Below are 25,546 nucleotides of genomic sequence, written 5' to 3' on the forward strand. Positions count from 1 at the left end.
CCTCCAGATGTCCCTGGCTTCTTCTATTGGGGAATCCTGGCTCCTCTGCTGTCCTTTAAACTCCTGGCCACTGGTGAAATCTTGTCATGGGGTCTTTATTTTAGTCAGAGAATGTAGGGCTTCTGAACCCATCCATCCAAACCCTCCGCATGCTGACGGGGTAGTTGAAGGCATAAGACAGATGAAGGATTGACTAAAGACAGTCACTCAGCACCCTAGGCTCGATGTTTCTTTCTTGGTGTTTCCCCTGAGAATCCCTACTTAGTGTTTCCATCACTCAGCAGTCCTATTTGGTAGGAAAACTGAGGAGTATGTATAGATAAAACCTCCCATTAGTAAGTGGATTCCTCCCAGCACGTGCCCTAGTGTGGGGGATGTTATTCCGGAAACCTACCACGCTCAGTCTCAGGGGCAGGCCTCTCAGGGGATGACCCCTTGGCCAGGATACTTTCCTGACCTCAACCTCTGTTTCTTTCTTTCCATAAAAAACAACCTGATTAATCTTAACACACAGGGGAGGGGCATGGCATGGATTTGTTGAGATCCTGCTTATGAAAAAAATCACGTTTAGTGTCCTGGAAACAGATCTCAGCACAGATGAGCCCTTTTTCTTCAGATGTCTGTCTGGTTCAAATCAGCAGAGGCTGATTGGGGGGGGGGGGTCCTCTTCCAGGCTCCATGCCAACCCCGGCTGTTCAACAAATACGTTTGGATGAATAAATGAAGGAGAGAAAGTGACTTAAAAGAATGCCACAAAAGGGTGGTTCCATTTCAGAAAGGGACTTCTCCAGATTGAAAAGCTTTTACAACTCATGGTAAATCAAAATTTGAGGCCTCGCCAGCCCCTCGGACTGGGAAAGAATAGGAGGGATGTCTTAAAAGACAGTGACCATTTCTAGGATTTTTCAAATCCCACATCATAGTTTGTCCCGTGATTGCAAAATCGTCATCGCTTATTTGTATTGTCCTTCTCTATAGTTGATCCTGCTGCAGGTCTCTGCTGGTCTGCTTAAGCCTCAGGTGTGAGGCTTCAATCACTAATTCGCTATCTTGCTTTCTTAGCATTTACATGAATGAGATAAATCTTTGCTTTTATTCATTTGTAGAAAATATTATGTATTATATTGGCATTTCTGAAATGTTTGTAGGAAAGGTTTGTCATAAAATGTGGGAGGATTCAATCTCCTAGATGAGGGAGAACTTTCTTCTAAAGCTTTGTCTAAAGTCTGTGAAATAGTCCAGAAGAGAAGTGGCAGTAACCAACCTTGCTTTACAAAGCAGACAACAGCAACGAACTTTCCTCTCTTCATCACTTACATGGATTGATTCCTGTGAACATGGGAGCTGTTAGGGAAGCAGTTATTGGGTGTGGTTAGAGGAGGGTTTAGGGGAAAGGTTAGGGGAGGGGGTTAGGGTTGTGAGCAAGGTGCTCTAAGCTAAGGTCCTGACTCAGGGCTTCATGTAGAGGAAACCTTCCACAAGCACAGAACATGCCTGTCATTACCATTTTGTGAATACTTCGGTAACTTTGAAAGTTTGTTCAAAAATGTCAGGGGCACCCGGCTGCCTCAGTCGATTAAGGCACCTCCTCTCGGTTTCAACTCAGGTCATGATCTCAGGTCCTGAGATCCGGTGGCCTGGGCTCACCACTCAGTGGGGAGTCTGCTTGTCCTTCTCCCTTCCTCCTTTGCTCTAATAGATAGAGTCTAAGAAACAAAATTTTTAGTTAACATAAATTTCACTAAATTTTAGAAGCCGATGGTCTTCAGTTACATAAGTGGCCAAACACCATCAGAAATGGATTGGGAGGATGCATAGCAAAGGTCCTCTGTCAGAGGAGGAAGCGTGGTCCATAGTGATGTGCACACGAGCTTCTGGAGGAGATCCTCCTCATCGGAATCGGCACTGCAGGCTGCCTGCCCTCAGGGCGCCCTCCCCACTTCCCCGTTCGCACCGGGGCGTTCATGGCCCCTGTCATGGTTTTTGTAACAGCTCAATAGCAACAGCTGCTGGGATGGGCTTGGTCTCCGGGTGTTTCTGAGAAAGACTTGCTGTCTACAAAGTGGATGATAACAAGTAATGGTAACATGATAAGCAGAAACTTAGCTCCTGCCTCTGTGAGTCTCTGGTGGAGATCTCTGTGTAGGGTCGTGTTGAGGGGTCTCTGTGTGGGTCTCCAGCAGAGGTCTCTATGCACCATCTCTGTGTGGGTCTCGGTCAGATGTCTCTGCACGTGGTCTCTGTCAAAGTTCGCTGTGTGGGGTCTCTGTGGGTCTCCATCAGAGCAATGTATGGGGAGCCCCAAAGGACAATGGTTGGCTGGGAGCGGGGCACGCAGTGGGGTGGCCCTCCTAGACTCCACCCTCCTTCTGGACATGTCCCTTCCAGCCGGGGGTGGGACATGCCCCATCCGAGGGTCTCCTGCCCCTCCGGACTCTGGAGTAACCAAAATCGGGAGCCAGGCACGTCCCTTGGCCTCTGAGTCCCCACCAGTCCCCTGGGAGCCATCCTTGGGCCACATGTGTATGTAAAGGGCACAGACGACAAGTCCATCCTGGACCCGCAGTCCTACAAGTTTATCAAATTGTGCAGAAGTTAACTTCTCTGCCTGAAGGCCTTGCTGCCTCTGGGCACCTGGCCATCCATGTGGGAGCTCAGGTGGCTTCTGTACAGCCCCCACCCCAATCTCTCCACCCCCGACCCCTGGGCTTGGCAGCTGGAGTGGGGCCGAGACCCTGCGGGGACAGCTCTAGGGCCTCTAACTTCTCCACTCTGGGCCCTTGGGTGGCAGTGGGACACCAAGGGTCCTCAGTCATCACACCAGGCATGGGCACACCCTGTTAGCTGGTCTCCTTCCTGAACTCCCACCCTAAGTGCAGGGTCCCCCCGCCCACAGCCACACACTCCATCCCCCAGAAGGGAAAGGGGGGCTGGTGAGCAGGCCTTTTAGTGTCCTGGGGCTGGGCAGGCTGGTCCCTGGGGGTCTCTGCGGAACCCCACACACACCCTCAGAGCTGGGTGTGAGCACATCCCTTGCTGCTCCACGTGTGAGACGAGAGGCTGCATGGAGCTAAGATGGGATTTCCTGGGGAGAGAAGGCTCCTGGGGTAGCTGTCCTCTACTTCCCACAGGAGACTGTGGGGGGGTGGTGATGGCAGGATTTCTCACCTCTGCCCTCAGGGCCAGCCTTGTGCCTTCCAACTGCGGGCCCCACTCTGACCTAGATCCCCAACTTCCTGGAGACTGAGCAGGATTTCTGCCTCGGCAGACCCTCCCTACAGCCACACAAGTTCCAGGAGGAGGGAAAGCAGGAGAGGATGGGCAGAGCAAGGTCCTGGTCTGGGTCTTGTTCACCTTGTTGTGGAAAGCGAAGGAGAATGAGCAAAGGGGCAGGGGTGGGCCCCTAGGTCACCCATCCTCCAAGGCCCCATTTGTTCTGGAAGCCAAAGCAGGCCCTCGGGGAGACGGACCCTGATCCCTCCCTCCCACTGCAGCAGGGCACACACAGAGGCCAGCACCACTCATGAGAAAAAAACAAAAACAAAAACAAAACACATATATTTTGAAGAAGCAAAATAATTGTGGCACGGAGAAGCCATTAGCCCATAGAGGATATGCTAATGTGAGAAAAAAAGTTTTTCTTTGCATCGTTTGCATTTTTCCTTGGAGGAAAGTTGTCCTCCCAGGAAAGGCATGAGAAGCACACAGTGGCTGGCCAGGTGAGATGTATCTTTGAAGGAGGCAGTGCCTGGGGCAGTGGGGCTGCTGGGTGCGGCCTGAAGGGCCTGGCACCAGGGACCCGTACTGGCAGGGTCTGGCTGGGCACCCCAGCACACTGTTGGGGAAGGGCCACCCGATCCACTCGGTCTTGTTGACATAGCTGCGGCTCCTGGGGTGCCCTGTGGACTGGCTGTCTCCCTCATCACTCTCATCTTCTCTTGGTAAGAGAGGACCCTGTGGTAGCAGACATTGGGGTCTGCCAAAGCCTGGAGATCGTTTTGCACCAGCTGAACACCGAGGCCCTGAGCCCCTAGTGAGGCACCATTTTCTCCTCTAGGATCCACTCCACAGCGGTCACGACGACCTGAGCCTCGGCAGAAGCGCTGTCCATGGCCGACCTGCCCATGAGTTGTCCCCGGCCCTTGGATGGTGAAGGCTTGCCCTTTTGAAGGGAATCTTCTAGTCTTTTGCCTCTACTGGGAAAGAGCCACTGTAGCAAGTGTTTCATCCTTCTCCTGAAGTAGTTTAGTGGAGGAGCCTCCTCCTTCCTCAGCAAGATTTCACAGACCTTGCTTCCTGTGGCCTCTGCTGACTCCTTGCTCTGGACGGGACATCTCACCTCACTGATCTGGAAGACCTTCAGTTCTGACAACTCTTTGGCAGGCTCTCTCAAGGAAGACCTCCTGGAGCTCTCTCTCCCCTTGGGGTGGGGGTGGGGGGCACATGACCTGCTCAGGCTCTTACATTGGTGCAGCAGTCCTAGGAGTCCTGGCAGCCTGTGGGGGCTCTGGCCATAGGATCTTTGGCCATGCAGCACCTGGGAGGTTCATGTGTCTTCACTGGACCCGCTCTAGAAGCCAGACAGAGATTCCTAAGAGGCCAAGATGTCGGCAGCAAGGAACACGTTGGACTGACAGTCTTGAAGGAGACTCTCAGTGGCACAGTCTTGGAGGAGGACCCCAGTTCCACAGTCTTTTAGGAGCACGGTGGGGGTGGCATCACGAGGCTGATTCTATGACCCCATCAACTTCCGGGGCTCTGATCCCCTGTGCCGTGCCTCAAGGCGTAGCTCTTCTGGGTCTTGGGCGACCAACTTTGTAGGTTGCAGGGGGCTGTCGCTTTTCCCTGAAGACCCTGATCATGTCAGCTCGCCATGGGGCCTTGGTTGTTGGCCAGCACATGGGGTTCTGAGGTGACTCCCCAGGCAGAGGCCTCCTTGACCTCCCCAGCCTCCCTGGGCTCTTTGGCACTCAAATCCTGGGACTCTAAGTTGAGTTCTAGCACTGTCATGTCCCGTGAGACCCGACCCCTATTCACCCTCCTTTGCTCCTTCGTGGCCGTTCCTGGACTTGCATTTGACACCAAGGTGCTGTTCATGAGTCCTTGAGGCAGTCTCACTGTGCCAGATTCTGCCCACAAAGCTGTATGTGAAGGTCCGAGAAGGTGGCCTGGCTCCCTGTCCAGCCAGAGGGCCACCACCAGGTGAGGTCCTTGCCAGAACCTGATGGATTTCCTCACACATAGGTTGGGGAGCACTGAGGGGGACCCTCCCCCCCCCCCAGGTGGGATAAGACTCTTCATCACCTCTCCTTGATGGGTCTGATTCGTGAGAATGATTTCCCACGAACTTAGGCCCCGAGCCGGCCTTGGATATGCAGGTGGCTGAGCGGGGAAGGGAGGACTGGGAGAGGAGGAAGCCCTTCTTCAATTTGAAGACATTTATAGGCTTGAGAACCTTGAGGGGGAGGCCCCACCAGTGCTTCACCCCAAGCCTTATGATATGTGCTTCTAGCATCTGCTGTGTATGGACTGAGGATAGAAAAATGGTGGAAGTGGTCATGCAGGGTTCCCAACCCTTGGAAAGTGCTGGCTTTCCAGGTTTCCCGTGACAGCTTGGCTTTCCAGGAAGGTCCAAGGAGTGGTGGGCAGTGAGCCGGGAAAGATGAACATCCAAAGGGATCCGACCCTCTCTGAACTGCCCCAACTTCCTGAAATGGGCTCACAGATCCTTCTTTTGGCGCTTCTCGCTGCCGCTGCTTTGGAGGGCTTCAGGTCTGTGTCTGGCCCCTCAGGATTTATTCCTGGAGCCTTCCCTGGAGAGCTCGTTGTGCCCCTGTGTAGATCTTTCTGGATCCTCCCTACACTGGACCTTGAATCCTTGCCCAGGCTTTTTCCTGGCATGATCCTTCGTGGCTACTTGGACCCAGTCTTCTATGTGGCCTCGCAGTTTCCATCCATAGACTCAGACTCAGATGTGGGACTGTGCCAGTCATGTGCCTGAGGCACCTTCTGGAACTCATGGTGGGGCTGTGTCTTCAGGGATAGCTGGATCCTGCGGGGCGGGCCCCTTTCTTGCTTCATGAACCTCTTCCAAAGGTGCCACTCCAGTTGCTCCCAGAGTGCAGAGTCCATCAAGTCCCCAGGAAGGACAGAGACGGACCCTTGGCCTTTGGGGGCATGGCCACCCTTCGGAAGGTCTGGAGGACCTGGGCTAGACTTCCTGAGATTTTTTCACCACATCGGGAACCTTGCTGCTTTCTAGTTGCTTCTTCAGAAAGTGAGATTCCAGGTTTTGAATGGCAGTTGACATGTAAGACTGTGTCTTCTGGGCTACAGGGCAAGACACCTCACAGGTCCCCATCTCTGGTGGCAGAGAAGGCAGTCCCACTGGGACAGAGGGTGCAAGGCAGGCCTGGGATGGGACAGAGCTAGAGGCCGGAGCTGGGCCTGGTCCAGGGGGAGCGGCTGGGGCTGATGGGAGGGGGGAGGGGCCAAAGTGTCATTTAAGTCCTGGGTCAGCGAGAGGCCAGGAACCACAATGGCCTGAATCTGGAGCGGCAAGGAATGAGAGAGCTCATTGAATATGACGGACGGGAACTCCAGTGGGGGATTGGTCACCCTGACAGTGGCCACCAGGGACTCACTGTGCAGAAAGGGGAGACCCCAAAAGAGCTGGCTGATTTCTGCTCCAAATTGTCCCCTGGAATCTTGGGATGTGGGGGCTTCTCAGGACCGAGCAGCTGTTTTGCTTTGCCCCTCATGCTCCAGAAGGACGGGCAGCCCATGGTATCCGGCCCCTCACCTGGGGACTTGAACATTCTCCCGAAAGAGGTCAGTTGGTAGTCTGAACTTTCCTTCTTTCCCTTCTCCTTCCAAAATTTCAGTTCTGTTCTCTTGGCGATGAGTATCTCCAGAGGCTTCTGGACGTATGGGTTGAGGAGGGGGGATCTAGTCTCTCCCTGTCTGTGTGTGGGGTCTCCCAGAACAAGGCCTCTGGTGGGCCATGGGACAGAGGCCCTTGATGGGACACCAAGTGTGTTGAGGTGGACAGGTTCCAGTCTTCGGCAGCCGCCTGCCACCAGGACAGGGCCAAAATGGGGCAGCATGAGTGACCCAGGCCCGAGGTGGCTGGGACAGGAGAAGCTGCCCTGTCAGTTGACCAAGGCGTGTGCGGAACCAAGCTCTGTGGGATAGGGCACAGCGGGGGTGCCCTTGAGTCACACTGAGGGAGAGTCAAAGGAGAGTCCGGCTGCTCTGGGGCCAAGGAGGCTGTCAGAGGCTGAGGGGAGGCCTCCGAAGGATGGAGACATGGCAGGGAAGGGGGAAGAGCAAGTGGCTGGTGCGAAAAGCCATCCGGGTGGAGGAAAGGCTCTGCTAGCCAGGAAGCACTCAGGGAGGAGTGTGAACCAACAGAAACTGAGGAGGTCATTGGTCCTGCTGGCAAGGTGGAGGCAGGAGGCCGAGGGGGCCGGTCGGTGGAGCACGGGCAGGTGAAGGGTCATGGTGGGAGAAGCATCTTCCACAGGCTCCCTGCATGGCTGACGGCCTCCAACTGGCAGTCCTCAGTGCACCTGTCCAGGGGCTGCTTGCCTAAGAACTGGTCAAAGACCTCCCAAGACAGAAAGCCTTGCCAGGTGGCTGCAGGAGAGAGGAGGCATGAGCTGCTGCTGTCGTAGCCGGGACCAGGAGTGTTCCCCACAGTCCTACACCCCCCACACCCGTTACAATGCTCCTGCTGTCCCTCAGCCCCGGGCTTTGGTCACAGTCTATCACCACAGCTCCTCCCAGCCCCCCCCCCCCCCCCGAACAGCCCCAGAGGCCATTCCCTGCAGCCCGGGGGTCACACCATAGACTCGGGGAGCTCCATCCAGGGGAGAAGGGGGCAGATTCTTTACCTTTGCAGAAGGGAGAACAGGTCCTGAACCTCTTCCAAATCTTGCAGGAACTCTCTGAAAACTGGAAACAGGAGACCAGGTCACAGCAGAAGGCAGGCCCCAGAGGTCTTACGCGAGGCTGGGTACAATGTCCCTTTAGGGGATTGGACTCAGGAGCCCCAAACAGCACTGTCCAAGGCCACGTGCCTGCACGGTGATTACAGGATTCACCTGTAATCCTTTGGGGATCCTTTGGGGTCGCTTTGTCTTTACCAAAGTGCTTCCTCGTTCATGAACTTGCTGGGCGAGGAAAGACCACTTGGCCTCACAGAGGAATCTGAGAGGAGTTGAATAGCTTGTCCACAGTGGGAGCAGGAGGTCCCACCCCCAGTCCAGGCCCTGGGGCCCCTGCTGGGCGACATCCATTTCCAGCCCCTTGGGGTTTAGTTCTGGCCCAGAATCTGGGAAGCCTCCAGGTTCCCCTCTTCCTCCTTGGCGCCCCCCACATCCCATGCAGTGCTCTGTTTGCTGAGGGAGGGGCTCAGGTCCTGATGTCCTGGAGACAGTGGGGCTGAGCACTAAGAGCAGGGGTTCAGTGTAACTGGGGCACGCCAGGGTGAGTGGCGGATGCTCACCTTCCAGAGTCTGGTTTTTCTTCCTTTTCTTGCTCCTTCTCCATGGCTCCCCTTGGTCCTGAGAGAACACGGGGAAGCTGGGACCCCCGCCCCAATAGCAGGAGACCCAGTGCTCAGGGACCTGACCTCCGCTGGAGGGCCAGCTCTGAACCTCCGGTTCTGATCCACTGGTCTCTGCGTTTGGGACGCTGTCCTGGATCCCTCCACCACATCTGGACTCTGGCCCAAGATCTTTGGGGAGCAATCCTCATGTCCTTCTAACCCCTCCCCGGTCTGGCTTGTCCTGGATAGATGGTGGTCTACTCTCTCCTGTGAATACATGTTCTATTCTTTCCCATCTCAGGAGTCTCTCCATTGACTCAGAAAAGTGGAGAGAATACTAGAAAAGAAGATAGAATCACACTCCGCCGGGTCTGGGCCAAGGCTTCCCTACCTTCCTCCTCTTCCTGTATTTCTTGCGTGGTAGTGAGGATGGATCAGGCTGCAAATAGGAAATTAATAGGAAGAAGTGCCTCAGTCCACATATGAATCAAGGTTGGATGGTATCAACTGCCCAGGAAGTGGGACTGGAGCTCAGCCAACCATCAGTAAAGAATTCCTGAGGAAAGAGATAATTCTCCATCTCTTTCCTCTGAAAAGCCTTAGTGTCTGATCGGACTGCTGCCCTCAGGCAACTGAGCCCTGAGAGTTAGTGACCGATCGCACTGCTGCCCTCAGGCAACTGAGCCCTGGGTGTGTCCATGCAGAAACAAGCCCCACACCGACATCACAGAGCTGTGGTCTAGTCACAAAGGGTCCTTGAGGGCAGGTGAGGGGCACAAGTAGCTGGACCACATCCCCTCTTCACCACCAGCCCTGTAGCTCTGTCATCCCTCCACCCTCCCAGGTCTGACACTCCTCCTACCCACTCACCCTACTAGACAAAGACCTTTGTCAATTTGCCTTTCATCCTGCGTGGAGCTCAAAGAATACCTGTTCCCCTTGAGATCTCCAGTTGCACTCCATCAGCTTCATAGCTTTTAAAAATCGGGAGTTGTCCTTGGAATTTTGGTTAATTTCCAGGAACTTTTGTCCTCTGTCTGCAGCTCCAGTCTCCTCACATTGTATGTTCTTGCCTTGCATCACCCTAGTACAAAAGAAACTCAAATTTCTTTTGTGCGACTTTAGCCATGTGCATTTTGAAAACATCTTAAGATGTTTTGTTTCAATTAATCTTCACTAACATCAACTAGAGGGACTTAGAAAATTAATGATTATTCAAAATTTATAAAGCTAAGGAAGTACAAAAAAGAGTGAAATAGTTAATCCTCCCAGGTACAGTTCTCAGTCCTTTGTAGTGGTTTTCCTTCTGAGATGAGCAGAGAGTAAACTGCAGCAACACTTTCACGGCATTCTGTATAGGCACACATGCACATGCTCATGCACATTCCTTAACAAATCCAGCATTTTCAAATCTTGGAATCGAGTTTTCATTTTGTTTTGTTTTTGCTTTTTTTTGGTTCAAAGATTTCCTTTAGTAATTCTTGTAAGTTTGTGTATCTTGGAATATCTTTATTTTGCCTTCATTTTTGACAGACAGATTTGCTAAGTATGGAATTCTGGGTTGAGAATTTTTTTTTTAAGATTTATTTGAGAGAGAGAGTGTGTGTGTGTGCATGAGCAAGGGGAGGAGCAGAAGGATAGGGAAGGAGACCCCCCACTGAACAGGGCGCCTGACATGGGGCTTGATCCCAGGACCCTGAGATCATGACCTGAGCTGAAATGAAAAGTCAGATGCCCAACAGAATGAGCCACCCAGGCACCTGGACAAGTTTTCTCTTTCAGCTTTTTTACTAGTGTCATTTCAGGGCCTTCACCCCACTGGTTCTGATTGGAAGTCAGTGGTTAATCTAATGTGGTTGTCTGTATATGAAGGGAAGTTTTTGTCGTGCAATTTCAAAATTTCTCCCTTGTTTTTCCATGGTGTGACTGTGATGTATCTAAGAGCAGATCTGCTTGTTTTTATTTTACTGCAGGTAAATACTGACTCTATAATTAAGGGTTTCCATCAAATTTGATAAGATTTCAGCCATTTCTACAAATATTCTGTCTTCCTCCCCATTTCTCCTTTCTTTCTGAGAACACTCTTTTAAGTAGGTAAGAACTTCCAAATGAGTCCACATTTCTCCCAGGCTTGCAGCGAACTGCTACCAGAGAGCCCAAGTTTCTCAACATTCACACTGGTGTCAAGAAAGTAGCTTCAGTTCTGCGAATGTCTTGGGTATGGAGTGTTTTGCTGACATCATGGAAAGCTGCCCATGTGATGATGTCATGCCTGTGCCCATGGGCTCTGACTGTGGTGGGGCTGTGAGTTAGAGCCATCACTTTAGAAAATGGTCCAGGCTGGTCCAGGCTGAAGAGACCAGGCCTTTTGAAAGAATGACTCCGCTGCTAGAGCTAGAGAAAACCTGCCGTTTTGTAGTAATAAAAAACGGGGACCAACCCAGTCCCATCGAGTGGAAGGTATGTGCTCTGCAGTATCGTGCTCAACTTACAGTGAACTACAGCGAAACACTGTAAGTGTAAATTACGTAAACATGCTACCGAGGAAGAAATAAAAGCGACTTGCAGAAAAATTGTGCAGGATGGTTGCGTTTGTTCTAGTTTCAAAACTATACAAAATCAAATACGATTTAGTGATGCATTTACTTTGGAAAAAATATAAAGAAAACACAGAGAATAGCGAACAGGACTGATGGACAGGGGGAGGGATGTGTACGGGTTTCTTTTCCTTATTCCTTACATCTTCTATATAACTTCTATATAATTCATAAATGTCAGCTTGTAGCTTTTAAACACTAAGATACACGATAATGTAAAGAACCCTTTTGGAAATAAAATTAGACATAGCAAAAATAAAACGGCCAACAGGAAGGGAGGAGAAAAACTGATTGTAAGATGCTTTGTGCCCTGCAGGGGTCTTTGTTGCCAAGACCTTAAAGATCCCCGTGTGACTTTCAGTTTTGAAACCTCCCCACTGCCCTGTTTATGACAAGCTGAGTCCAACTAAGATCACTTTCTGATGGTTCCCAAACCTAAAAGAACAAAATGCAGGCCTGTGATTCTCAGCAGATGACACTTGCTTCCTCCTGGCTGGAGGTTTTCAGCAGTAAATGAAGGTATTCTGCTGTGGCTGTTAGTGGGCTGCATTCTGACTGTGCCAAGCAGCAGGACCTGGGTCCTGGCTGGCCCACCACCCAGGCTCGTGGAGCAAGGTGACCGTGACTCAACAGAAAACAGATCAGACCAGGCCTCACACTTGTGGATGGATTTTGTTAAAGCAAAGAAGAGGTGGTGAAAATGTATTTGAATTTAGGCCAGGGACTTTCAGGCTTGCCAAGTGACGGAGAAAAAGGAGCTTTTCATAAATAAAACATGGGGAAAAGTAAACATTTGAGATATATTGCAGCTTTTGAAGAAAATTAGATGGGGCTTTCAGGTTTGGAGCATTTTGCTTGTTTAGTTATAAACACTGATCCACATATTTATGTGTAATATGTATCTCTGGGGAAGAAGAGCACAATGTTTCCATGTTTATGCTGGGCAGACATCTGAAGTGCACTATTAGTGCCTCGTAATGACACTGATGCTCACGGAGGTGGATTCCACTCCTGTTTTCCTCTTCCTTGTGCTTCATCTGACACATTATAAAATCTCCAATGATAGAACACAGGGTATACCACCCTGCCTTCTCTGTGATGAATGCCAAGGTTTGAGAAATGTTTTACCTGGGAGTGCTCACTCAATAGCCCACACTGTAGCACTGAGCACATCTGTGCCTCTGTGTCATCTATTCAAATCCCAGGTCAGTTGAGGACCTGCCCAAACTCTGGGCCGAAGAGGCACAAGCCCCAGATTATAGAACATTCCCTGAAATAGACAAGAACTTCCGAATGGTTCTGCGTTTCTCCCAGGCTTATGGTGAAACCTTCTTAATATTTATGTTAGTATCTAGAGAAGGAGTTTAGGTTCCAATTATTTTTGTAAACAAAGCCAGTTCAGTGAGACCTGAAGGATATTTGAGGTCCCTTTCACTACACAGAGGATACTTCTGCTGCATATGATCTCTAGTCTTTTAGCTTGCTAGGATTAGTTAAGTTGCAATCACTTTGCCTCCTACCTGAGTCTTCCATCGACAGAGCGAACTGAACACATTGGAGGATATGATAATGCATTTCAATCATCAGACTGGCTAAGCTAAAAAATGATGCTGGGGAAGGAGCAGGATCACAGGTGCTCTCATATGGGCTGGTGAGGTGTGAGTGGTGGTCATCCACTCCAGAATATTCCAGAAGGAGCTACTGAATTTTAAAAATGGGCTTACGTGCATGTTCTCATAGCACTGGAAAGTATGGCACACAGAAAAGGAAAGCATCAACATGATGAAGACAACCTACCAAATTATTCCAGGATCAAAGCGGAATATGCACAAATGTTTCAACAATTTGGATTATTGTTGTCTTTAATTGACAGGGAAGTGACAGTCCCTCCCTAGATATGATGTTGGGAATTTTTTTTTTTTTATGATCTTATTTATTCAATTGAGAGAAAGACAGAGTGAGAGAGAGACAGAGAGTACAAATGGGGGACAGACAGAGAGGGAAGAAGAAACAGACTTCCCACTGAGCTGGGATCCCGACACAGGGCTGGGTCCCAGGATCTGAAGATCAGACAGAGGCAGACACTTAACCATCCGAGCCCTGACCCCCCATCAGGAAATTTTTATGAAATGGTATTAATTAGCTTCTTGGATCCTTAGAAGTTCAAGCAAGTTCAAGTGAACCTGAAGCAGGCTTTACTAGGACATTGGATCATGCTGAATGTCAAGTTGATAAGACCTGCTCTACTACACCAAGGCAGTTGTAGATTCTGATTCTGCCATTTACAAGAAAACAAATGGTGCATGGCTCTTCCTTGACAGTGAGACAGTCACTAGTATTTGTAGGGGGCAGGAGTAGGAAAGTCGCCAGGGCTCCTCTCTCTGCCGACGTTTACACCTCATTACAGAAAGTTTCCTTTAAAATGCACTTCCGTGGGCAGACCTGACTAACTCCCTGGTCCCAGTGACCCCAGCTACAGTCACTTGCCTGACTGGCAGGCCATGTGTGTTTCCACCTGCACCGCTGGTTAGATGAAAGTATGGGAATGCTGTGTGGTCACGCTTTGTGGACCACAATGGTGCTCGTCCTTCTCTGGAGAACACAGAATGTGAGTTTTCCCCGGGCTGGTGTGGAAATGGATAAATCCATGCTGTGGCTACATTGCCTCTACCCCTTTTTAAAAATGGCCAATGTGAGCCAGAAAGGGACTGAAACTAGTTCCTAATACAGTTTCACTTAAAAAATTATTTTGAGCAAATGTGTGCTTTACTGAAGCTCCCAGAGGTTCTTGCAGCTTTATTCAACAGCATAAACCCATGGGTCACCCCAAGGTTTCCCACGATGCTAAGTGCTGACTGTCCCTTCAGGTGGTACATAACATCTGAAATGGAAAAATAGTACTTAAACTTTTCAAAGATTACTGCTTTAATAAAAATGGACAATTTACTTAACAATTCTGAGATCTCGCCCTCTCTCTAAACAGACCTGGCAAGATAAGCCAAGTCCATGGCTTGGCCCCTGGACTGTGTCCGTAAGTAGACAGCACCCCACAGATACCATCACAGTCACAGCTAAACTGACATCCAGCCCTGTTGCCCAAAAATCCTGAAGCACCGGACATTGCCTTACCAATGCATTCTCTGATGCCAGGTTCATTGCTCCTGCCTGTTATCATGTTCATGCTCTATGTAACAGCATTAATTCCATACCTGTGCCGTAAATATTCAGAAGAAACCCAATGAGTGGGTAAGAGAAGATGTCCTTGGAAATATTTTCCAAGGGAACATTTTTTAAAGGCAACAGATTTCCGCACCTCCCTGAGTTTGGCATGTTTTGGAGGATGGGTTGTTCTCCATTTCTTATCATTTTGAAATCTGAGATGTCATGATGACTCACTGGTCTTTCACTTTGTTTAACTCTGCAGCCTTTCTTATCATTCTTTTTAAAAAAAGATTTATATATTTATTTGGGAAAGAGCACAGTGGGGAGCGGGGGAGCAGAGCAACTTAGCAGCCAACTCCCTGCTAAGTGCTGGTTAGCCCAGCTAACCCTAAGATCCTGAGCTGAGCTGAAATCTGGAGTCAGGCCTTTAACCCACTGAGCCATCCAGGTTGAGTATCAGCCAGCCACAAGTGTCCACGTTTATTTCTTTGTTATGCATCTCCACCCTGCTCAATCTGACCCACTTCTTATGCTGATCAGGGAGCTAGTCAGATCTCCCAATTCATCCCGGGAACAGCTGACCCCAGAGCCATGCGCCCTGGACCCCGTGTGAAATCCAACGTGAGTCGCCTGGCTTCCGAGCTTCCTAACCAGGCTCTTCTCCGTGAGAGGATACTGCGCTAGCTTGGGAGTGAGAGTCATTCTTTTTTTTTTTTTTTTTTTTTTTTTAGATTTTTTATTTATTTATTTGACAGAGAGAGATACAAGTAGGCAGAGAGGCAGGCAGAGAGAGTGAGAGGGAAGCAGGCTCCCTGCTGAGCAGAGAGCCCGATGCGGGACTCGATCCCAGGACCCTGAGATCATGACCTGAGCCGAAGGCAGCAGCCTAAACCGCTGAGCCACCCAGGCGCCCCGTGAGAGTCATTCTTAAGAATCATAATTGTGGCTGATGCTGCTCTTCTTTATGCTCGGGCTTATGCTGAGTGTGTGACAGATGGTCTATCAGCAATTCCCCAAAGGAAAGAAAACCACAGCTGAGCTCTTCAGCAGGTAGCTCTCTGCCGGAGGATCAAACCCAGACTGGCTTGCTCAGAGTTTAGAGAAACCCAGCATCCTGGCTCCACTGCCTCCAGGAGAAGCAAATCCCATGCTCATGTTTTGTTGATGTATGGTTAAATGTCCCTTCTTAGTTGCAGTTGTGTATGTTTCTTATTTGATTAATTTTATTCTTAGGATCACTTTGCCCACTACTTCATGCAGTTTTCATTTTTTTTTTCATTTTTCATTTTTTTTTTTTTTTTCCTGGGTTTTGGTATATAGCCTAGTCCTTTTCTATACTTCTTTGAAGGTGCTTGTTAAGAATTTACTAGACTTCTGTTAGAATTTTTATAATTAATAACCAAGGCACATGCCAATAATTTCTGAGTAAATATGATGCCCATCTTCCATTCTTTATTCACCATTTTCTTAATTACAAATGTGAAGTACTTTCTGTGTGTGTGTGTGTGTGTGTGTTTACTGAGAGAGAAAAAGAGAGATAGAGACAGAGAGAGATTTATTTTAAAGAAATTTGCTGACTGTGAAAGCTGGCATGTGTGAATTCTGCAGATTGGTGGCAGACCAAGCTGATGTGGCAATTTGAGTCTGAATCCTGCCTGGAGGCAGAACTCCTTCACACTTGGGGGACCTCAATCTTTTCTTTTAAGGCCTTCAACTGATTAGATAAGGCCCACCCACATTATGGAGCATAATCTTTTTTCAAAATTTAAGTGAAAATCACATATAAAAAAATACCTTTGCAGTTACATCCAGACATGTATTTGATCAGCTACCTGGGTCCTCTGGCCTACACAATTTGTCACATATAATTAACTATCACAATTAACCCTTATCAATTTAGGACCTGTACACGTCTCTTCAAGTCATGCTTAATCTCCAAAAAACACAATAACAAGGTTATACTTCTGTCTATCTGACGCAACTATCTTACATACAATTTAGAATGCACTAATACATTCCCTAGCAGAGGATACAAAGTCCTTGGAGATGTTCCTTCTCCCTGATAACCTGTAACTTCAATACTATAGTGCAAACTCCATATGTCATATGTTCTCTAGATTAGAGACCAAGAGAAAGAAGAAAACAGATGGACCAACACAAAAATACTCATAACAAAATAAGGAACTCATAACTCATAAGAATTAGAGTCCTGGAATGCCCGGGTGGCTGAGTTGGTCAAGCATCCGACTCTTGGTTTTGGCCCAGGTCAGGGTCATGGGATTGAGCCCCACATGGGGCTCTGTGCGCTCAGCATGGAATCCACTGGAGATTCTCTCTCTCCCTCTGCCTCTGTTACACCCCCCACTTGCACTCTGAACAAAGAAACAAACGAACAAAATCTTATAAAAAAAAGAATTAGAGTCCTTATTTCTGTAACTGGTCACATAGTCACAGCTGGTGTTTTCTACCTGCTACTTTGGCTGCTCATTCTATATTACATTTGCTGTGAACAAGTACCTCAGCTGGTCATGATTCTTTTTCTGGTGGGGTGACCCAACCCTTCATTCCCGTTTTCTTGACTACCAATAGTCCTGCCTGGACTGGTTGTTTTTCATTGACTTTCGTCCCAGGGCTTGGTGGTTCTAAGGAATCTCTCGTACTGCAGACATGCCCTCCATTTCCTCCATGGTGGATTAACAGTCTCATCTTTCTGCATAGTTAGGATCATTAAACACCTTACCTCTCATCTTTATGTGTTTATTCAAAGGCATAAGGAGCCCAAGGTGGCCGAGTAGCCGTCCTAAGTTCCACTTTAACTGAACCACAGTATGTCTCCTGGTGGTAGCATTCTTCCCTTTGAATGAGGGTCTCTAGATCTGCAGGGCGTGAGGTCACAGAAACAAGGAGCAAAGATTTCCTAGTGACGTCACTAGGGTAATACAGGTGTCCCTCCATTTCTAGCCCTAGCTTCCTGGACCCGTGAATCCTGACTATGGGAGAAAGAGCATCACATACGGACGCATTGATTCAGAGCATACCCAGCCTCCTGAAGAATGCTGCCCCAGGACAAATTTTGCCTGCAAGTGACTGCCACCCAGCCAGCTCTGTAACTGAGTCTTTAAAAGGCCATTTTGTTGTTCTAGCAAGCCAGTTGCTTCGGATGGTGGAAAGCATGGTACGACCATGAATTCTACCATCATGGGCTCATTGCTGCCCTTCATCTGCTATGAAACACACTCCTTGACCAGGGGCAACACGGTGTGGGACACCATGCCAATGGGTAAAGCATTCCATAAGTCCAAGGACAGTAGATTTAGCAGAGGCACTGTGTGCAGGGAAGGAAACTACATATCCAGAGCAGGTGTCTATTACAGACATGGAACTGAGATTTGTGCGTTCTGGTGAGGCTCAGGGGTCTGTGGTGTCTGCTGGGCCCTGGACCCCCCTGGCCACCCTTCAGACTCCTCAGTACATCTGTTACAGTCTGAAAGAAAAGGACACCTCACCTTCCTTTTACTTCCTTCTTCCTACCTGGCCTCGTTCCACAAATCATCAGCCATGGTATTTGTGTGCTTTCTCTCAGTCTATAAATCACAAGCACCCCTTCTCTCCTCCATGGTGGGGGCTAGCCAGGGTATCACTGTCCCTTCGGTTTTGCATGGAAAGAGTGGAAGTCTATGAAGAGTCAAAAGATTTACACCTGGATGCCGTAGGACAGGCAGGAACTCTGGGTTAGAGCTTCTTAACAGATACTGTTTTCTTCCCTAGTCCGCCACTGCTTCACTAAGATTACATGTATGTCACATGTGGGCAGAAGGCTCTTATAACCCTCATTTGCAGCAGCCACCACTGTGTCCTGGGAGTGGGTGGCCGGGAGCTGAGGTGGGGTGCTGCCCGGCGAGGGGGGCAGGGAGCCCAGGGGAAGCAGTGCTAAGCGTTCTCCCTGCCCTTGATCTTCCCTGTTACTACCCTGGGCTGTGGAAGGACTCTGTGGGCAGATCATGTGGTCTCCAGGGCTTTCCCAGTGGGTCCAGCTGAGAAGCCAGGATACCAGAACATAGACCCCCAGCAGTCCTGTAAGCTGTTGGCCGCAAAGAGCAGGGCAAGTAAGCCCAGTGATGGGATGGCAGAGCCCACACAGGAGCAGCAGCAGATGTCAGCGCACCTCTGTGCTGAAGTGAACCTTCGAGAAACAGCATTGAATGGAAAACACCACCCTTGTACCAGGACACCCAGCACACTTAGGTCACTTTCAATGCACAGCATTCTCAAAAACACTACAAGGCTTCGAGGCACAAGAACGGAACAAGAGAATTACATCTTTTAAGATTTACATCTTGTGGGGGGGAGGGGGGCGCCTGGGTGGCTCAGTGGGTTAAAGCCTCTGCCTTCAGCTCAGGTCATGATCCCAGGGCCCTGGGATCAAGCCCCGCATCGGGCTCTCTGCTCAGCAGGGAGCCTGCTTCCCTTCCTCTCTCTCTGTCTGCCTCTCTGCCTACTTGTGATCTCTGTCTGTCAAAAAAATAAATAAAATCTTAAAAAAAAATAAAACTAGTAAACATGTGGGAAATCATGTTGGCGAGCGCACAACACATAGCACAGACCCTTTCTCAGTGCTACTCAAATTACAAGAAAAAAAAAAAAAAAAGATTTACATCTTGGGGCACCTGGGTGGCGCAGTTGGTTAAGCCTCTACCTTCGGCTCAGGTCATGATCCCAGGCTCCTGGGATCAAGCCCCACATCGGGCTCTCTGCTCAGCAGGGAGCCTGCTTCCCCTTTCTCTCTGCCTGCCTCTATGCCTACTTGTGATCTCTCTCTCTGTCAAATAAATAAATAAAATCTTTAAAAGAAAAAAAAAAAGATTTACATCTTTTAAGATTTCCACCATATTTGAGATTTCCAACCCATATCTGAAATGGGTTTGTAGATTGAAAATAAGTAGTCAAAGTATTTTTATATTTGTATATTTATCTGTAGGTTTTCTTATTATTCATGTTACTTTTTTGTTAACACAGCTGAACACATGCATGCTTGCATCCAGCTTTCTCCTCCTCCAATGTTTACCTAATTTACCCCAAAATACTATGAACATGATCAGTTTCACGGGCGAATTAAAGTATAGTAATTATCAACCACTAAAATTTTGGTGGATTTTAATTCACAATGGATAAGCTAATTTGGGGAAAATTCTATCTTTTCAATACTGTTTCCATCCATTAATATGTATGGAATGTTTTATGAGTGAGAAATTTTCTAAAAATCATGTTTTAGAAAGTTTTTAGTAGTATTATGACAATACTGGTGCACAAACACACAGAGCAGTGAAATGAAACAGAAATCCCGAAGTCAAACCCTAATCTGTATCCCGTCATCTTTACATACTCAATGCTAATATGTATCTGACCTGTCCCTTACACTTTGTATTTTGTTTCATGGCTTGGTTGCATCAGTACTGCTCTCCAACTGCTGCAGTGCTAACCACGCAATGCTGCTACCTTTTGGCCACTGTCACCCCGATATGCTTCTGTCAGCCTCTGGCATGAAAACAGGAAAAGGAAAACGGATACATCTCTTCCAGGATATTTAAAGATGTATTTAGATTTCCTCAAGAAACAGTGAAAAACTTTAAAAACAAGGTATGAAACCCTTATTCTGAATCCCCATTCAACTGACGGACTCAGATTCCAGTTTCACTGGCTGAATGCAAAGGCAGTTCACCGTAGATAATCTCGACTCTGTTAATAGGATGAAGGAAAACCACATAATCGACTCATCAACTGATGCAGAAAAAGCACCTGACAGAATCCAAACCTGTCATGGTATAAACACACAACACATTAGGACGAGGGGGAACTTCCTCAACCTGATAAAGGGCATTTATGGAAAACACGCAGCTAATATCATAGTCAGTGGTCGTAGCCTGAAAAGCTTCCCCCTCTCGCCACTCCTAGTCAACACTGTGTGGGAGGTTCCAGCCAGAACAGTCAGGCAAGAAAAATAAAATAAAAGACATCCAAATTGGAAAGGAAGAGGTAACACTATCTCTACTCATAGATTACAGGAGCTTACATACAGAATATTCCACGATACAAGATCGAAACACAAAATCCAGGGGTGCCTGGCTGGCTCAGTTGGCAGAATCCAACTGTTGTGAGTTTGAGACCCATGCTGGGTATAGCAAATACATTAAAAATAAAGTCTTAAAAAAATAATAACAATGAAATAAAAAGTAAAAAACCGTATAAAATCAGTTGTATTTCTATAAACTAGCAGTTAACAATCCCTAAAACAAGTCAATTTATAAGAGCATCGAAAAGACTAAAATACTTAGGAATAAATTTAACCAAAGAGATGTCAGAACTGATAGTGAAAAAAACAAAACACTGCTGAAAGAAACTAAAGAAGATCTAAATAAATGGAAATATTTCTGTGTTCATGGATTCAAGGACTTAATATCATTAAGATGGAAATACTTCCTAAAGCAATCTACAGATTTAATACAATCCTGATTCAGTACAATCCCTATCGAAATTTCAATGGGACTTTTTTTTTTTTTTTACAGAAATGGAAAAGCTGATCCTAAACTTCAAAAGGAATCTCCAGGGGCCGCAAATAACCAAAAACAATCTCAAAGTTGGAGAACTCACATGCCTTGATTTCAAAATTTACTATAAAGCAAAGGAATTGAGATGCTGTGATACTGGCAAAAGGCTAGACATACAGACAACGGAACAGACAGGAGAGTCCTGAAAGCTAGAGAGCTTGTCTCTCTACGGCCAAAAGACCAGGACCACCCAATGGAAGACAACAGTTCCTTTAGCAGATGGTCCAGGGACAACTGGAAACCATACACAGAACGAAACTGGACACACACAAAAATTAAGTCCAAATGGATCAGATGGGGCGCCTGTGGGGCTCAGTCGGTAATATGTCTGCCTTTGGTTTAGGTCATGATCCCAGGGTTCCGGGATCAAGCCCTGCATTGGGCTTCCTGCTTGTGGGAAGTCCACTTCTGCATCTCCCTCTGGGCTCTCTTTCTCTTTCTCTCAAATAAATAAAAAAAATCTATAAAAACAAAAACAAAAACAAAACCAAGATGGATCAGGGCCCTACAACAAAGCTAGAACTACAAAACTCTCAGAAGAAAACATAGGGGTGTATCTTCATGACTCTGAATTTGACAACAAATTTCTCAGCTAGGAGACCAGAAGCACAAGCAAACAAGAAACTAGACAAACTGGCCTTCATCAAAATTAAAGACTTCAGTGCATCAAAGGACACAAATCAAAGAAATGACAAAACAACCTACAGAACTGTGGGGAAAATACTTGCAAGTCATGTATCTGGTAAGGGTCTAGTATCCAGAACATAGAAAGAACTCTTATAACTTCACAATAAAAAGACAAACAACCCAATTTGAAAATGGGCGAAAGACTTCTGAAGTCTCTTCTCCAAAAATACACAGCCAACAAAAACAAGAAAAGAGGCTCAACATCATTGGTCTTCCAGGAAATGCAAATCAAAACCACGTGCTTCACACCTACTGGTGTGGCAAAATCAAAAACAACCGAGTGTCGGTGAGGCTGTGGGGTAGCACTTGTGGGGAAACCGGCACCCTGCCCGGCTCTTGGCGGGGTAGGGGGTGTAAAATGGTGCAGCCACTGGGGAAAACCATCTGGCAGGTGCTCAGTAAGTTAAGCATAGAATCAACATTTGATCCAGTAACTGTACGGCCAAGAATACGCACAAAGGACTGAAAACAGGGATTCAAACAAGTGCTTGCACACGAGCTCATGGCCGCCCTCCCAGCAGCCAGAGAGCAGCAGCGGTCCACCGCCATCAGCACAGGAGCCATGTAGCACGTCCACACAATGGACTGCGACTCGGTGCTATGAGGGAACGAAGGACTGGTGCACACTGCAAACCGGAGGAACTACAAAAACACCAGAAGTGGAGGAAGCCAGACACAAAATGTCATAGATGGTATGATCCCGTTTATCAGAAATCTCCAGAACGGGTGAATCCATAGAGACAGAAAGCAGACTGGTGGTTGATAGGGGCTAAGGGCAGAGGGAAATGGGGAGTGACTGCTTAGTGGCAGGGGCCTACTGGGAGAAAACTAGACAGCTGATGGTCCCATAACATGGTCCCTATGCCAAACGCCAGAACCGTACTCTCTAAAATAGCTAATTTTATCTTGTGTGAGCTTCAGCTCAGTGAATGAGAAATCTCAGCAGTAATGCTTTCTAAAAACAGTATATTGCTTTTCCTGTTAAAGGAGCTGTTTGGGGGCACCTGGGTGGCTCGGTTGGTTAAGCATCTGCCTTCAGCTCAGGTCATGATCTCGGGGTCCTTGGACTGAGCCCAATGTTGGGCTCCCTGCTTCTCCCTCCCCCTCTGCCCCTCCCCACGGCTCGTGCTTTCTTTTGTTCTCAAATAAAGTAAATAAAAGTCTTTAAACAAAAAAAACTGTATGCTTGTAAGTCAATTACACCTCAATACAGTAGGTTTTAAAAAGCTAAGTCTTGGGGCGCCTGGGTGGCTCAGTGGGTTAAAGCCTCTGTCTTTGGCTCAGGTCATGATCTCAGGGTCCTGGGATCGAGCCCCGCATCGGGCTCTCCGCTCAGCGGGGAGCCTGCTTCCCTCTTTCTCTCTCTCTCTCTCTGCCTGCCTCTCTACCTACTTGTGATCTCTGTCAAATAAATAAAATCTTAAAAAAAAAAAAAATCTTAAAAAAAAAAAAAAAAGCTGAGTCTTGATTATTGCTTAAAGACCAGAGTGGGCACGTAATGCTCATCTGCTTCCTGGGTACGTCAGAGACCGTTATGCAAGCAGCGCAGGCGTTAGACATGAGAAGTGCACATAAACAAACCGCCCCCCTCTGAGTACTGCAATGCTCGGTGAGCGTGGTGGCTTACCAGTTCTGGGAGCAGACAGATAGTCCCAGTGTTCATATATAGCCCTTCCATGACGATGAAATGTCAGGTGACCCAAGCCTTGCAAGGATTCTTTAAAAGGGGAAAAAAAAAGACATTTTAAATCTCAGTAACTCCAAATGCAGAATCTGTTAGATGCTTCCTAGCACTCCATCCGACAAAATCTATTCATCTGAATAAGTAAACCAATAGACAGTCTGGGTGAGTTTCAAGTTCAAGGTTTTATACCCTGTTATTTTGAGACAACAGTGCTGTCTTTTCTCATGTTTTCCAGTTCATCCAATCCATGAGCTGACTGCACACATGCATGCACACACGCAAGTTAGGTGCTCTGAGAATGCCGAAGCCAAACAAAACTCCCCAAACCCAGAATGACTGAGATAGCCCAAGGGAAATTTCTGGGGAGATGGGCACATTTGAGGTCACAACGGGGCCATGATACTTGGATTGTCCACTGGTCAAAATGTATGGCCAGGATTTGTTCACTTCAACATCTACCAGGTTTGCCTAAAACAGAGCTACTACAATGATGATGGCAATCATTGCAGATGGGGTGGGAGTTTGACAGAGGCTCTGATGACACAAGAAGGCAGAATGTTGATAAAAGGTTGGGAGGAGGGCACAAGGCTTCTTATACTACTATATTTCCTTTGAATATGCCTGAGATTTTCCATAATAAAAAGTTGAACAGACAAACCCTGTTCTCCTTCATCTATCAAACAGCAGATATAATCCTTCCTAACCACCAGGTCCAGTAAAACTCAACTATGACCTCATCCAGGCACGTCTGAGGCAGTGGTGGAGGGCTACTTCAGACAACACAGAACCTTCCTGCACCCCGCTGATGGCATGTCACTAATAATATGCCACCCACCTGGGGAATTTGTAGATGATTCAGGTGTGCAAGGTTGAAAAATACTGAGATCCTTGGGTAGAACTGGCACCATCTTCCTGTGCAAAGGTTTCTTGCCTCTAAGCTTCTAACGAGGGACATGCAGAACCCACGGCTGTAACACTCAGAGCATGCAGAATACACGCCCCTGAGTTGGCTTGACCACCTTCACTCCACTCTTGACTCAGACCCGAACGCCATGGGTTTGCTGGGGGTCACGGGGGAGGACATGAAGAGAGGCGAGCCTCCCCCTACCTTTCCAAAATGAAGTATTTTTATTACGACTTAAAAATACTCAAAGCTGTGATCACCAAGACAGCATGGTACTGGCATAAAAACAGACACATAGACCAGTGGAACAGAGTGGAGAGCCCAGATATGGACCCTCAACTCTATGGTCAAATAATCTTCGACAAAACAGGAAAAAATATTCAATGGAAAAAAGGCAGTCTCTTCAATAAATGGTGCTGGGAAAACTGGACAGCGATATGTAGAAGAATGAAACTCGACCATTCTCTTACACCGTACACAAAGATAAACTCGAAATGGATAAAAGACCTCAACGTGGACAGGAATCTATCAGAATCCTAGAAGAGAACATAGGCAGTAACCTCTTCGATATCAGCCACAGCAACTTCTTTCAAGATATGTCTCCAAAGGCCAAGGAAACAAAAGCGAAAATGAACTTTTGGGACTTCATCAAGATCAAAAGCTTCTGCACAGCAAAGGAAACAGTCAACAAAACAAAAAGGCAACCCACGGAATGGGAGACGATATTTACAAATGACAGTACAGACAAAAGGTTGATATCCAGGATCTATAAAGAACTTCTCCAACTCAACACACACAAAACAGATAATCATATCAAAAAATGGGCAGAAGATATAAACAGACACTTCTCCAACGAAGACATACAAATGGCTATCAGACACATGAAAAAATGTTCATCATCACTAGCCATCAGGGAGATTCAAATTAAAACTACATTGAGATACCACCTGACACAAGTTAGAATGGCCAAAATTAGCAAGACAGGAAACAACGTGTGTTGGAGGGGATGTGGAGAAAGGGGAACCCTCTTACACTGTTGGTGGGAACGCAAGTTGGTGCAGCCACTTTGGAGAACAGTGTGGAGATTCCTCAAGAAATTAAGAATAGAGCTTCCTTATGACCCTGCAATTGCACTGCTGGGTATTTACCCCAAAGATACAGATGTAGTGAAAAGAAGGGCCATCTGTACCCCAATGTTTATTGCAGCAATGGCTACGGTCGCCAAACTGTGGAAAGAACCAAGATGCCCTTCAACGGATGAATGGATAAGGAAGATGTGGTCCATATACACAATGGAGTATTATGCCTCCATCAGAAAGGACGCATACCCAACTTTTGTAGCAACATGGACGGGAC

At 47.7% G+C, this 25,546-nt stretch overlaps 1 protein-coding gene and 1 pseudogene across 1 annotated transcript in view; both read right to left on the reverse strand.

The window, feature by feature from the left end:
* Positions 1 to 3,598: 3,598 nt before the first annotated feature.
* LOC123946588 lies at positions 3,599 to 19,817 on the reverse strand (annotated as a pseudogene).
* LOC123946589 (serine palmitoyltransferase 1-like) overlaps positions 13,972 to 25,546 on the reverse strand; it is a 37,773-nt gene continuing 26,198 nt past the window's right edge. The window contains exons 5-6 of the mRNA XM_046012063.1: positions 23,230 to 23,319; positions 13,972 to 14,029 (exon numbers count right to left, since the gene is read on the reverse strand). Of these exons, the coding sequence (XP_045868019.1) occupies positions 23,293 to 23,319 (27 nt within the window). The 3' untranslated portion in view covers positions 13,972 to 14,029; positions 23,230 to 23,292. The remainder of the gene's footprint in view (positions 14,030 to 23,229; positions 23,320 to 25,546) is intronic.

This window comes from Meles meles, chromosome 7 (assembly GCF_922984935.1).
Source record: "Meles meles chromosome 7, mMelMel3.1 paternal haplotype, whole genome shotgun sequence".
NCBI lineage: Eukaryota > Metazoa > Chordata > Mammalia > Carnivora > Mustelidae > Meles > Meles meles.